The 15,927-nt window shown below is 40.8% G+C and overlaps 1 protein-coding gene across 2 annotated transcripts in view; it reads left to right on the top strand.

Annotated features, from left to right (window-relative positions):
* Positions 1 to 15,927, top strand: part of cacna1ha (calcium channel, voltage-dependent, T type, alpha 1H subunit a) — a 97,217-nt gene that overhangs the window by 39,096 nt on the left and 42,194 nt on the right. For both annotated transcript variants that reach the window (XM_086061354.1, XM_086061279.1), the window contains exons 3-8: positions 6,011 to 6,122; positions 6,743 to 6,876; positions 10,338 to 10,435; positions 11,809 to 11,968; positions 12,479 to 12,803; positions 14,467 to 14,559. In XM_086061354.1, the coding sequence (XP_085917480.1) occupies positions 6,011 to 6,122; positions 6,743 to 6,876; positions 10,338 to 10,435; positions 11,809 to 11,968; positions 12,479 to 12,803; positions 14,467 to 14,559 (922 nt within the window). The remainder of the gene's footprint in view (positions 1 to 6,010; positions 6,123 to 6,742; positions 6,877 to 10,337; positions 10,436 to 11,808; positions 11,969 to 12,478; positions 12,804 to 14,466; positions 14,560 to 15,927) is intronic.

Here is a 15,927-nt window from a genome sequence, read left to right as displayed (position 1 = left end):
GTCCATTTGTCAGAAGCAAATCAGTTGTGTTCACACCCACAACAGCGCAAAAGCGCTTTCTAGCTGTGCGCATCTACAAAAATACCTAATGAAAGAAAACTCCACCCATATGTGCAGTTAGACTGCACGGAAATAGACCCTTAGTCTTTAATTTTACCATTGCATCTTGCATAATGGCGCTGTCCTGTAAATAACGCTTATGTCCATTTTTGTCTTTTTTTTCTTTTCTTTTTTTTTACATTTTTACATTTATGGGATTAAACTGAATGCAGACAAATCCCCCCCCCCCCCCCCCCCCCAAAAAAAAAACGGGACTGAAGTGACGATAAGCACATATCCTACTGTAACATTGTCACGTAATCTAACATGTAGTACGACAAACAGCTCAAGGTCACGCTGAACGCCTTTTTCAGGTGTGTTCTGTGTGGACATGTGTGTGTGCCACAGTACAAGGCCAGGCCACACCAGATGCAACTGCTCTATTTCGGGCTTCATGTATCCCCCTCTCTCCTTCTGTCCTCCCTTTTATCCCTTTTGACACCTGTGACACACACACACACGCACACCTGCACATACCCATTATGCATGTGATCTGACGTGTGCCGTTGGACACAGAATTCACATTGAAATGAAAGAAAGCGTGAGCTTGCAGCAGAGCGCGAAGAGAGACGGAAAGGGAATCCTAGTCTAAGCGCGTCACGCCTGCCTCGGCCTCCTCTCCGGGGTGTCGGAGGCGAGGCGGTGAGGTGGCGAGGTGTGTGGATAGAGAGATGAAAAGAGCGAGGGAGGTGACGTGGGAGAGAGGAGCAAGTTCAGGGACAGGCTGATTTATGAGGTTCTGTTTCTTGCCATCTTTGGGCACTTCTGCTCTGAGATGAGCCGGTATGAAGCTCGCACATACCTACACACAACACACGAGCCTCATGCAGCGCTGCATCCTGGCGGTACCGTTGGCGAAATCCTTAAAGTAGAGATCGCCACAGGGAGAGTCTGTCTGTTTTTCTGGTGAAGTCTTCTCCATGGCAGATGGTTGATGTAAATGAACAATGATCCAATCACTTACACACACAGCTCAGAGTCTGGACTGGAAACAGTCCCATTATTCATGGCCAGAGAGAAGGAGAGGAGCGCAGAGGACCTTGTTGAAGTTCGTAAAAAAAGGAACAGGAAACAATGGAGGGGGAGGAAGATGATTCCCAACACAGAACACGAGAGCATAGAAGGGAAGTAAGGACATGCAGAAAGGGATTGCAGCTCATTAGCGAGAGAAGGAGGACACGCAGCCTCACATGGTCCGATGCCAGCTGCTGCTTGTCGGATGAATCACCAATGTATTCCTCGGAGATTGATCTCGTCAACAAATAAGTGATGGGCTGCTCAAGTGCTGTGGCTAACTGACTATACTGGAAGACATTGTGCATTTGTTTTCAACAAAAATAATAATAATTGTTGACAGCTCAAACAGCTCCTCAGTTGCGGGTAGTGAATACCACTCAAAGTAGACTCAACTTTGGAGCAGCTGAAAGTGGGTCTAAGTTGTGGCGCATGTGGCGTGATTTTGGTGGAATTGATCGAGGCACATGCAGACAGATTCTGAGCTCTGCGGAGTGTGGCGGATGTCATCATATTTAATTTATACAGTTTGCATACCCTAGGGACATATAAACTTATGAGTAAAACCCTTTATGTTTATTGTGTTGTAAAGATTATGTTTTTTTTCTTTGACAAATGTAAGTAAAAGATTTGTTGTTTTCTTTCCATATAGGTACATGAACAAAATGTGTGTTATTTTGCTCGGAGTTTTCCGTGTAGCATACTAAAGCGGTGATTCTAGTATTGTAAAGGTTAACACCAAACTTTTCAGTTTGATGCAGTGCAGTATTCTGTACAGCATGTGCACATGCACTTTCTCACCCTGCAGCCACCCCGTAGATTGACCTGAGTTTGGTGTGTGACTATGTCATTACATCTGATGCAATTGAGTTTGCGCTCGCCTAATGAAAGGGGGATGGACTGGAGCATGAAAAAAAAAGTGACAGTGTGGGTGTGTAGCTAAATGGATTGCAGAGGAGGTGTGAGGAGCAAAAATTGAGTAAGGTGAGAAACATTGTGGATGTGAGTGTCTCAGCGAGGCGTGAGGAAGGAAAGGTTAGAGGTGAAAGTCAAGCAAAGGTGAGATGAGTACAATATCTTGTTAACCTTGTTGTCAATAACAGAACACACTTAGTATTCATGTCCTGTTTTAAAATAAAAATGGAAAAGGTCAGCAGATATCTTTTTTTTCTTCCAATGTGACTAATAAATTGCATTCCCTCAGAAATTGTATGTGAATGTTGAGAGAAGCTGCCATGCAAAATGCCAAGTAGAGTCAATTAATTGTCCATAAATTCCATGAAAATACATTAAGACCCCTGCTGGCTGGGAGCAGTTTTTGCTTGGGATCAAAGCAAACAGGTTGGATGCTGTTTGGCATATATGCCACGTTATTATTTTTCCATATCTGATCTCATATTTGATTTTCTCCCAGAAGATTCATATTAACTTCTAATCTGTTGATCAATGCTTCTCCACACACACACACAAACAGTAAAATGAGCAGGAGAATTTTGCTTGCAGCATTACAAGTCTGACATTTGGACTAAAGCATCACTGGAATGTCATAGCAAAAATAAATAGTATCCTGACAGTGTTTTCTATTTTGTACTTATTTTACCAGCCAACAAGCTCTGAGTTGGAGACATGCAACTCTATAAACTTTAACAGCTGACTTTGTCAGCTCTAAACAAGCACTTTGTTGTGTTTGCACTTCTGTTGTGGTTTTATCAAATATAACATTGTGGATCTAACAAACACGGGCATTACTTTACTATTATTACTCAGATGTAGTCAAACAAGACCGTGTTTCTTTGTTGTCGTCTCTCAGTGGCCCTTCGCTGTTGACTACCAACTCAGCTCTGCTCTCGTCTGTGCACCAGCACTGACCTGACAGCTCAGCTGGAGCGGGCTTAGCATTTAATTGTGTGTGCGTGCTTGCATGCACTCTTTGAGACCTTTCCAGTGCGTTCTTCGTGTTTCTGTGCAGGCATCAACAACATCATCCATGGAGGGTATTATTGCTGTTTTCTCCCATCAGCAACCATTGATGTGTGTGTGTGTGAGCCCACCTTTACTGTGTGGATCTCTTTATTCATGTGGGCACCGGGCATTCGGGCTACTGAATCCTTGTTAACGTTCATCATAATACGCATATTCTTTTGTGTACATTTAGTGATAATAATTTCAAGTGCACTAAAACATTTACAGTATACTATTTGGGGCGGCGTGGCTCAGTGGTAGAGTGTGACCACGTCAAAGTATCCTGGAGCAAGATACTGAACCCCTGGTTACGACTGATGCTGTGTCATCAGTAGGTGAATAAGCATTGGAATAGAAAGTTTACATTTACTCCACATTGGAAGAATGTGCATGGACTTCTTGACTGTACACTTGTTTGGGTCAGAATAAACTGATGATATTAAGTCAAACGAAAGAGTCACTCGGTGCCGAACAGGAAATGATGTCGGCTTTAATGGAAACTCAGCTGGAATTCAGCTCACTATGTTGCCCAATTTGAGTGTAATGCACAAGGACCTACTGTGATAATTGTATACTAGTTATCCTGCTCAACCCAAAACATATATTTTGAAGTATTTTTTATTATATTTAATTTTCATTATTACATTTTTGTCTCTTTCAATGTGACTCAGTGGCACCCTAGTGCCCTCTACTGTATTGACGAGCCGCTGCTGCTTATAAAGACTGTTAGATCATTTTAGTACAGTTCTTGTATTGCATTTCTGATGAGTGCATATACATCAAAATTAGGGCTCTGAGTGTGTGCATTTGTGGTTGCACATGTTTACATTTAGCTAATGTACTGTATAATGTCGAGTAAGGCAAGCCGCACACTGGGCGATGCAGCGGATCTCCACTTCGGAACAATGGCACAGTCAGTAAGCCTGATTCCGCCACAAGATTTCACCAGTGACCACTGGTTTTGTACTGGTTCCAAATTGAATTGCATAACCCCCATGTGACAACACCACAAATTATAGCCAATTAAAATGTTATATTATAATTCATACAGGAAAAATCTATTTCTGCACAGTACATTTTGCAGAGTACATTTACTCTAAAAAGAGTCTATTTGGTCCCACTCATAGAGTAAAATTTACACTTGGAAGTGAGGGTAGAAAAGTCACTCAAGGGTTAAAGAACAAACCCACAACTTCAGGTTGGGAGACAACCAATCTGCTCCCTGAGCCATGCAGCCCCTACTGTGCTATTTTGCTCGGCAGTTGGAATCGTGACTCCAGGAGGCCAAAAATCCTTTTGGATACAAGCAAACAGTAGGAGTGGCATAGCTCAGTTGGTAGAGTGGCAGTCTCCCAAGCTGAGGGTCATCAGTTCGTTCCTCAACCCTTTTTTAAAAATAAACAAGTAACATTTTGTCAAAATCTCACCTTGCAAAATTTACTTAGAATTTCTGAGTGAAAAATCTTTAATATTTTTTTTTTTCATTGGATAGGCAAATTCTCTCATACACACTAAAAATACTTTTAGTAAAATTTACTCTGAACATTTTATTCTCTTAGAGGTGTGGTTTTTACTCTGTTAGTGGGACCGAATAGACTAGAGTCGAGTAAATTTTTAAAAGCGAATAGTGAGCTGTGGTCCAACTGTGAGTGGCCAACTTTTTGCGATGTTTGGGCCCTAGTCAGATTCGGAAGCATTGCGCAGTGTGCAGCAGCCCTAAGTGTTATCACGGGTTCTCAAGGAGGGAAAGTATTCTCTGATGCAGTGTGGTAGAGTTCAAACAGATACGCTTAATGTATTGTTATTTGTATTGTTAGATGTGTGCTGCTGATAAATGAGACACTCACTTGTTGTGCCGATTTTGATGTACCCGTGGTAGTTTATTTTTTAACTGAATGCATGCAGTGTAATCACACTTGAGCTAGTATTTAGATTTTCTATAATACAGCGGTTGCAGTGACGAATGGCTCAGTGTTTAATTTCAGACTTTCCTAGATAAATAAAGTCCTGATTAAATGTTTGAAGTACATTACTGTACATCTTGTGAAGTATTAGTTGCAATAAAAATGTTACATTGCTCTTGACAGGAGAAAAAGTAATGGTGAACCACTCGGTGCTCTTTTGCACAGAACTCATTTGTTCAGATTCTCACAGACATAAATCGACCTTAACAAGCAAGAAAAGGAGCGCTTCCGTACATGCAAGGCTTCCCTTCGAGACTTTATTCTGCCTTCGTAGCTGACACTACAAGATAGAATTCTTCTTTTGTCTCATGTTCGTGTTTAGATGTCAACCCAAATGTTTTCAGGTTACAGTAAAGGAATTGGCCTGAATGTTCCAAAACACTAAAACTAACCCTTCTAAACCGCAGTTAAAGGGGAGTGTTAACTCATGTTGTCTCTCAGGATTTATAATGTGCACGTGTGCGTTTGTGTAAGTAGGAGAGCTGACGACAGGGGGGATCAGGAGGTGTTGACGGCAGAGATTAAAGACAAATTAAAAGAAACAGAGCCCAAGGAGCAAATGACTGAACGCAGTCTTTAAATATTCAAATCTCTCATTTTTATTCAGCTAAATCCTTCATTTGTGAAGGAGCGGTTGACCTTACATTGATAGTGTGGATTCCATTTTAATGATGATATTTTGTCCATGGTTTATGCCTTAATCCTTACAGCAACCTATTGTTAATTAACACAACACTATCAAGATCGTATTAATACTCCGAGACCCGAGGCTGCGTCTCACCTTGACATAGTGGCTCAATTTCACAGTCGCTTGTCGATCCAGTGTGTAAAATATTTAAGTAACAAGTACTACAGGCTGGCAGTTGCTTGTACAAGATTAAGTTGGAACAAGACTTACAGTTATCTCCTTTCCACTTAGTTAGGATTTTTAAATATATCACATAAGTTTGAACCTTAACTCCTTCCTGTACGTGGTTCGAGCATGTGTCCATGTTGGTGATCCTCCTCAACTGCGTCACCCTGGGGATGTTCCAGCCGTGTGAAGATGTCACCTGCCTGTCCGAGTGGTGTCGCATACTCCAGGTTAGTCGTCTCGACAATGAGATCACCTGCACACCATTTTCATGTTTCCTCTATCACGTATACACTCAATGGAAAAAACATTATGATCAGATTAGGCCCATTACTAAAATAATTCCCACAAATCTGGACACATTTTTTTTTGAAAATGTCATGGTAAGATTGAATGAGTCTAAATTGATTACTTTTTTTCCTCCCATACAGTTTAGTATAAATCATTCCTGAGCAGATGAGAATGTTCAAAGGCACATGACTGAGCGGCACCATGAGGAGTGACTGTAAATAAATAATGTGCCATTTTGGTCAGACATTACTTTCAGATTCTGCCATAAAAAGAGAAGTAGTGCTAATATATTAAACAACTGGTTAAAAGGCAATAAAAGTCCTCCCATCCTTTCCAACCTGGCAACCACTCGTATGCCATTTGTTTCGATATGCGACGAGCGTGTCTAATAAAGTTTTTTTGAAGCAGTAAATTTCCATTTAATCAGAACATTAATACAATGGCACAAAGTCCCCGATGTTTCAAACTAAGAGTTTTTACAATATCTTTTATCAATGTGCATGTAAGTAAAACAAGTTACTCTTTTCAGTGTTAAAAGCGGCTTTTGCTCTCCCATCAGGTTTTGGATGACTGCATATTTGCTTTCTTTGCGGTGGAAATGATCATCAAGATGGTGGCTCTGGGGATTTTTGGCAGCAACTGTTACCTTGGTGACAAGTGGAACCAGCTGGACTTTGTCATCGTCATGGCGGGGTGGGTGTCCCATAATGCTTTTGTCTTCTGCCCGCAAAATTTAAACTGTAATCACAGTGACTATGACTGAATAACACTCTGATGTCCCTGTGATGCCGTACAAATCGTTCCACACGAAAGAGAAAATTACACAAACAAGCATTATTACGTGCTCACACGTATCCCCATTCTTAAGTTTGTAAAAGCAAGAGAAAGTAGTATGCATCTTAGATATGCAGTACAAACTTAGCCTCAACATTATCCAACAAGCACTCAGACTCTAAACATTGTTGGACATTTTTTTTAAACCAATTTCAGCACCTGCTTCACAGCTTGTGCATATTGTAGCAAGCCTCCAAGATCCTAACAAAAGTAAGGTTGTCACTCAGATTTAGAATCTGAATGATTTTTCCTTGCCAAGTAGATTTACAATACAAAAATACAAAATAATGGCGTCAAGGTATATAAACCCTTCCCTCGTTTTCCGCAATAAATCTGCAATAAATCCACGAAGTAGTTAACTTTATGTTATACATTTATTGTAAATGTGTTAAGGCTCTGAAACACCTCACCACACAGTTTATAGACTTTTCTCATCCAGGCATTTACATTTTCTCACATTTCTCTCTTGTTTAAACATTCTCTTTTTTTGAGCGCGAGAGCGAGAGAGCTCAGTATTAGTTCATTCGGTAACCTTACCGAATCAACATGTCATCATCATTGCTCTCTCTCTCTTTTTTTGTGTGCGTGAAAATGTGCATGTGTGTGTGTGTGTGCATATGTGCGTGCGTGTGAGTTTGTGCTCATTAATTCACCTGAAACCTATTAAAAAGTCCATACCCTTCGCCTAAACCGAATACTTTTGAATCCCGATTGAGTTGTGAATTTGTCAGGAGAACCAAGAAGTGATCAAAGAGAAGAGAGAAAAGTGAAATCCAGCGCCGACCAGACACCACCTACTACAAACAGGATTATAAACCAGAATCTTTCACCAACCCTAGAAGCATATACATTCCAACTAATTAGAGAGACCTCAAGAGCCCAAAGGAAAGACTAGAGAAAGGAAGGAAGGATAGATGAAGCCGAGTGAGGTCCACAGACCTCAGCCACCACCGATTCAGCGGCCAGAGGAAGAAGTAGATTGTGTTTGATTTTCGGTAGATGCTGGTGTGGTGGATCTGGCATGCATGAAAAACCTCCACCAAAGGGGGGAGCCGTCGACTCCGGCTAGGACAGGGCAAGCACAACCCTCCAGGGCCCCCCAGGCCTCGGCAGTGCGGGGGCCACCGGCCGGAGAGCAAACCCAGGAGCCCGGAGCGCCCCTCCACCCACGGCGGCGCCCCGGACACCAGAGAGAGCACCCCAACGCAGCACCCCCAAGAGGCCCAGAAAACGGCCGAGACGCAGCCGCCACCCAGCAGCCAAAAGAGGGGCAGAGCCGCCCACACCCGGCCAGGGGGGACAGCACCTAGAAAGTTAACCAACAAGCATGCAATGATTCCGAATATTAACCCTTAGTGCCCATTGGAAGTGAATCTTGAGGAATTGGTGACACTAAGATGTCATTTGATGTGGTCCAGAAATAGATAACCGGAGAGCATAACCATAAAGCATGAAAATAAGTGTCGGCAGTGTTTTGTGAACACTGGAGACAAATGTCGCAGTCTGAAAGTCCCATTTTCTTCATCATGTATTGAGAAATATGTGTTCTATGAATAATTTTATATTGAATAAGTTGTAAATTTGTGTGTTTTGTCATTTTTAAATACGTTATCACAAACTTGAATCCAAAAGTCAGATTCCGGAGCTATAGACAGGTCTGTCTCCCATTTCGAGATGGGTAAATACATTTTAACTGTGTACGAAAGTAACCTATTTCTTGTGCTTTGTGCCTCTCTGTAGAGTAAAACTCTGAGGCATCATCCCATTAGTAGTAACTGTAGCTTTAGTAGAATCATATAATACTGACACCCAATGAATAAATGACTTCCCAAAGCCAAATTTATTTAGAACAGCAAAGAGGAAGAACCAGTTAACTTTGTCGAAGGCTTTTTCTGCATCCAACGATATAATAATTGCCTTTTTGGACGTATGTAACCATTAGTTTTAATTTATGTTACTACTCTTAAGAATATTGGAGCAAGCATTAACCAAAAGTGCTTACAAAATATAGCCAGATAACCATCCGGGCCAGGTGCTCTGCGATTAGGCACACTATCTAGAGCACTATACAATTCGTTTATAGTCAGTGGCGCATCTACGATATCTTCATATTCAGTAGATAACTGAGGCATATTTAAGGAATGCCTCAATATACTCAGGGTTGGGCTTGTTAGTTTCTGAGTATAGGCTGCGATAATAGTGAATAGTAAATAATAATGTATTGGCCCTCTGGGTCTGTTACTGTATTATTTAGAGTAAAGAATAAATTCTTATGTATGAGTATACAGACTCCTCTTTGTCTACTGTTATAAGAGGCAGAGTATACTTGACTGAAATTCCTGTCAGTAAATATTTTTCTTCTGATTTTTGTAGGTGGGTTTCTTGTATGAGACAAATATCTGCTTTTAATTTCGAGAGATGGTCTAATTGTTTTAATTCTTTTTGCCTGTGAGCGAGCGCCACACACATTCCAGGAAACCAGAGCTAACCATCGTAGTCCGTTTACACTCCTGCCTATTCTGTCTCATTATGGGAAACAGTACCTTTCGCCGCTCATTAATCTCTCTTGGGAATTGGTCATTCATTCCAAAAGAGGTCCCTTTGAGGTCCCGTCCTTTACTTTTAACAAATTATTTCTGTTTAAAATGCTCAAACTTAGTGATAATAGGACGGGGCTTGTTGCCTCTACGAGCTCCAAGCCGATGTACACAATGAAAAGAGATATTATTTACCGTCTCCTGAGGAATTTTTAACGTTGTCGTCATAATTTTTTTTATCTCGGCCACTGGATTGTCAGAGGTGTTCAGATATGCCTGAGAATATTAAATTCCCCCGCATGCTACGGGATTGGACATCCAAAACCGTTTCTTTTAGCGTTTTATTCTCCTTTTTAATCGTCTCCAACTCAGCTGAAACAGCCGCGATTGAAGAACGTAACTCTGCATTATCTTGTTGGAGGTCACTTACCTTGTTTAAACATTCTCAGTGGTCAAACCTTCATAAATGTATACATTACAGTAAAAAAAAAAATGCATGCACATTTTTTTTTAAATACGCGAAAAAGCGAGGCTGCAAAAAGTGAACTGCGTTATAGCGAGGGAACACTGTATATATAAAGTGTGGTAAGAAACAAATCCTGCAGGCTTGAGGCTCCTGGAGAGCAATATCAAAACAACTGAAAATTACACATAATTATGGAGATGAACCAATCGTTTTTTAATTGCTAATAGACAATATCATTATCATCTTTGTAATGAAAGCTCTTTGATGGTGTAAGTGCATTAAATGAAAAAAAAACATTCCTGCATCTGTGCCCTCAGTGTGTTGGAGTACTCTCTGGATGGACAGAATGCCAGTTTCTCAGCCATTCGTACTGTACGAGTCCTGAGGCCTCTACGGGCCATCAACAGAGTACCAAGTAAGTCCATGTTTCAACATTTGACCTGGTAGTTTTCTTTGGTACAGTATGAAAAAAAGCTCAGTGACATTTAATATTGTGAATTTTTTTTAGTTGTCAGCTGTGCCCAGTAATTTTAATCTACACTTCGATTACTGATTTCTAGATTTTTTTCTTCTTCTGTTTATGTGTGAGGGTGGGGGCCACTTTAAGACTTTTAATACATGAAATTCCATTATAAAGCATGTTGTGCGTCGTCTATTTCCTTGCAGCTAAATGCAACATCTTTCAACTGTTATATCTTATGCACATGAACGCATGTTTGCTTTTGGTCCGTAGGGAGTGAACATTCTACCTGCAACCTTATCATCGAGTCAATAGTTACCTTAGGGACAATCTTTACAGCAGCCATGGACAATGTGAAGTAAAAAGCATAGTTACTGTGAAGGTGATGTTTTTTTTTTCTGATGCGGGGAGTGGGTGAAGGTGACATATAGGTCAGCTAGTGCTTTGCTCGCAGCATACTCAAAGTCAGACCAGACAGAGACAGGCACACTTCCACCCAAAGGCTTGTTTCCTCAAAGGTGCACACAACAAGAGAAACCGTACAAATGTTCACCGGCTGCCAACCGTCCCATTTTTCATCATTTTCCCTCCTTCAATTGTCATCAAGAGATCAAGTATTTCCAGCCCGTAGCCACCACCGCTGCCCTCACACACACCTAGCATCTTTTTTGTTTGACACTAACCATTTTGCATCCACTCTGTCTCTGTTTGCCTTTCTGGCAAAAGAGATGAGAACTTGCCATTGTTAGACAGATGTTAATGTATGTTCACTCTGTAGTTTAGTTACAATGCGCAGTACACACTGTTTGGCATGTTTGTAAGGCTTCTGCTGTTTCTCTGGCTAAATCTCATTCCTCTATTTAAAAATTAGTCACAATATTATTATCACAGACCAAATTGATATATTGATATATTGATATATGTTTAGAAAATTGACAGATGGACAGATACTTTTACATGGATCTCAAAAGGGAGATCAGAAATGACAGAATGAGGATGGTGTCTATACGTTGGCTGCTTACATTACTAAGGACAGCCTTTTCGACTCTGACGTTAACTCCATGTGACACGTAGAGATGGATGCTTGACGGATGCACTTAGGTAACACCAGCTACAGGGAAGATTAATTCAGATCCCTAAGGACAGATTTATGTCAAACTGTCACATTCACTGTTGTCATTGCTTGTAATTATTTTGGCCAAACGAATTGGTCAAAATAAGGTCACCATTTGCTTCACATACTCTAAGACAGTTTATGTCCGTTCATCTTTAGATGCTAATGATGCATTTTAGAATATAGGAGTGACATTGTGTTTCCCACCACGCAGGTATGAGAATCTTGGTGACGCTACTGTTGGACACCCTTCCGATGTTGGGAAATGTCCTCCTCCTCTGCTTCTTTGTCTTTTTCATCTTTGGGATTGTTGGGGTCCAGCTGTGGGCGGGGCTTCTGCGCAACCGCTGCTTTCTGGGAGGGGATATCAGAACGTAAGTAACGCATGCAGTCTTGTGATACGTAAATGCCATACCTACTGCTCCTTCATCACTAATGTCCATGAGAAATTTTAGAACAAGCCTTTTTGTTTTGAAAATAGAACAAACAGTCAGTGCACTCTATGAACCTCTCGGCACTCATGCAGTCACACTGTTCCTCGGGAATACAACCATTACATGTCACGAGTTCTGCAAATATGATCAGTCTGTCCCTTAGCTGTCTTTTCCAGCTTGCTTTCTTACTCTCTTTATTTTCTGTGTCATCATCTTTGCAAAATCACAGAGAATGAAACATAAGTTCAAGCAGATGTTCCCAACCTTTATTAAGCCAAGGCATATTTTACAGAGAAAAATCTGACAGGAAACCACCAAAAGCATACTGTGTGATATACAGCTATACAGAAATAATAAAGGATACTGAATACTTGGATACTTTGTTATGAACGCTTATCACATTGCTATTGATAGCAATATCAGCATTTGTTTATTTATTTTCCTGTCTAGAAAATACAACTTGTCAATCAGTCCCTACTACATGTCAGAGGATGGTGAAGACAGCCCGTTTATCTGCTCGGCACCTCGTGAGAACGGTATGCTTCGTTGCCATGATGTTCCGGTCTACACCGAGGCCAAGACCGAGTGCCAGTTACCGGCGCCCTACCTAAGTTCAGATCTGATTGGAGCAGCCCCTACAGTGGGAGGGGCCAGTGTAAATGGATGTGTTAATTGGAACCAGTACTACAATGTGTGTCACCCTGGGGATCGCAACCCTCACAAGGGAGCTGTCAACTTTGACAACATCGGCTATGCTTGGATTGCTATTTTCCAGGTAAGACGTGTTAAAAGTGTGTTGTTTCATGTGTGGATGTTAGGATATTATTTATTTGGCACAAAGAAAATTATGCAGCAGAGATCTGCAGTAAGCTGCATGTTAAACGAGATGCTTGTTGTCACTATCACCTGGCTTATTCCATCCGAATCATCCAACCACCCATTTTTTACACCACGGGGAGTTGGAGGCTATCACAAATGGCATTGAGCAAAAGGTAGAACACACCCTGGATTGGTTGTCTGTCAACCGACAGGGTATATACTGTATAAAGACAGAAAACCAGTGGAAACAGAACCCGCATGAACTGCATATTGTTGCAAATGTACCATTACACCATCAGTGACAGCAGTCACAATCAATAATATGGATTTTTAATGTGCACTTCTTCCAAGCACATACTGTGCTGTGTCGTACCTTTGCTTGAAGATGTGAATTTTTTTGGAGCCATTGTTTTCAGTCAAGTTAACAATGACCCTAGGCATCGCAGTTTACCTGTTTCTCAAAATACGGCACACACTGTACTCTGTGATGGATCAAGAGTTCACATGCTGGGATCAGCAGCCATTTACAAATGGCTCAATAGTCTGCAACACATACACATTTGTGGCAGGATTTAATGAACTGATGCTTTGCTGGCTTTATCACCTTTAAAGGAGTTCAAAAGTAGACACTGCGCCGATCAGTGCTTCTGTTTCTTCTTAAATAACCAATGCCAGCTTTCAGTGTATTTCCCTCATGCACATATACAGTATCACATTATACAATTGACTTTACCTGTACTTGTACTTAAATTGTTGTTTCCTGTAGCATGTCATTTTGGACTGTGTGTACCAAATGTTTAACATATTTGTCCTCTGAGTACTTGTTCACTATCATTTGAGTAGAGGTGGAGTTTTTTTAATAGTTTACATGAGAATTACAAGTCATTTACGTCAAATGATGCTCTACAATTTAATTGAAATGTTTAGCTTTTTATGCAAAGTTTAATCGCTGAAGGCACTCTGTAAAATAACTGAATTGAAAAAAAAAAAGTTTTTGTATTTATTTATTTATTTATCTATTTTGTAACAGTCATATAAAACACATTTAAATTGAAAATACACCAGCACTGTAACTAGAACATGTCATCCTTAATGTTACAATACCATTCCACTGCAATGTCCCATTTAAAACCTCATTTATTGACCATAGGTATGTAAGAGATTAAATCAATTATGACCATTCATAATACAATAAAGATGACATGATGTCTGTAAAAATCCTGTCCCCGCATGACTTTCAGTATTTTTCATTCTTCCTCATAATATTGTTGCGTGGCCAGGTTAGTTTTGGCTGCAGTGTGCGATGCAAGATGAGGTGTAAATGGGGAGGTGTGAGTTTATTATCGGCTTGGCTGAGCTCAGCCGCTGATTTCAGGTGTCAGCATCTCAAGTACTCATTAGTACACGGACTCCACCAAGGAGCTGCGTCAGTTCTTTGATGCATGCGCACACACACATACACACACATACACACGCAAACAGTGTATGGTTTATTTGTAATAGACAATACTGGCCAAAGTAACACATTTAAGTGGTACACACATTCAAAAGTATAAGTATGCAATTCTGTATATTCACTCTAATGAATACTCCCTCATCTCTCTCTCTGTCTCAACCAGGTCATCACACTGGAAGGATGGGTGGATATCATGTACTATGTCATGGATGCTCATTCATTCTACAATTTTATGTATTTTATACTGCTCATTATTGTAAGTAACCACTTTTTTGTTACGGTGTACAAACTAACCTATGAACCAGTGACATGCAGTGAGTTCTAGGTTTGGGTAGGCAGGCAGTCGCAAATTGAGACGCACACACCAGTTACAAATTTGTGTGTCGGCAGGCGAGTGTACAACATATCCTAGAGTGACCATATTTTCATTTCCCAAAAAAGAGGACACTTGGCCCGACCTCGAGATATTTCATACTTAGATACAAGATGCCATTCAGTCAAACTATTTTAACATATGCCTCCTCTGTATGGGTAGAAAAACAAACAAAAAAACATGAATCTCTTTTGAAGTCTTACATTTATTTGCTCCGCAATATTTATTTATTTACGTCACAGCCAGTGCGCGGTAAACTACGCTACGGTAAACGTTGCAGTACACTTATATTCTCCGGAGTGGCGTCATCTTACCGCTTTGCTGTGCACTAAGTGTGTTTTGAATTCACGAATGCACCGTGCGAACGTACGTTCGCTTAGGAATAATCAAGCGACATAAAAAGGCTGCATAGCGATCTGCCTATTTGCGTAAAGGACTTTTCTATTGGGAAAATGACCACGCATGCGCAAATAGACATCGCTACGTGGACAGGGCTGGGAAAAGCGCAGTAGCGGTGTGCCTTCAGAAGGATAATTTTTGCAGCATTTTTGTCTGCAGACCAGACAAAGTAATGAGTCATTTTTAATTGAGGTATGCAAATTACCAAATGTTGTCACTTTTAAACCTATAGGTAGTGTAGCCTTTTTGAAATGAAAGAAATAATTAAAAAAAATAGAAAAAGCCAAATGGTTTCAACTTTCATTTAAGCCTGTGCCTACCTTGCCTATCCTGACCGCACGTCACTGCTATGAATGATGGCAGACAGATGCCCTTCTTACTGTTAGTTAAAAAATGCATTAACTGGTGGTTTAATTCTAGTTGTACTCAAAATTATTCAACCCCCATTTTTCTAGTTGCAGTTGCTTCATCGCTAGCATCCCGAAAGGTGTTTACTGACAATTTTGCCATACTAGAGCTAAGTGATATATTCTTGTGGGTCAGTAATGTTGTTTTGCCATGAAAACCTCTTGGTTTCAAGCATGGTCCCGACTGTGCAACCTGAAAGTGAAGGAAACTTAAGTCTTGCTGCGGGTTTTTTCAGCCATTTGTGGCTCTCAAGAATTGGATGGCAGCAGTCAATACTGTTGATAAAGTGGGAATTAAAATGACCATGACTTTCGGTCACTCCAGAGCAAATCTCTGGGATTTGAAGAAGGTTGTCGTAGTCGGCAAACCATCTATTCATTCCTCCAGCCATTTTTTAAAAATCCTGCTCAGGTTCATGGGGACATGGAGCCTGTTGTTGGTGGG

The sequence above is a fragment of the Leptonotus elevatus genome, chromosome 1, assembly GCF_054856555.1.
Source record: "Leptonotus elevatus isolate MCC_2025b chromosome 1, RoL_Lele_1.0, whole genome shotgun sequence".
Lineage (NCBI taxonomy): Eukaryota > Metazoa > Chordata > Actinopteri > Syngnathiformes > Syngnathidae > Leptonotus > Leptonotus elevatus.
Note: the sequence above shows the minus strand (reverse complement) of the source record. Positions and strands in the feature narration are given on the sequence as shown.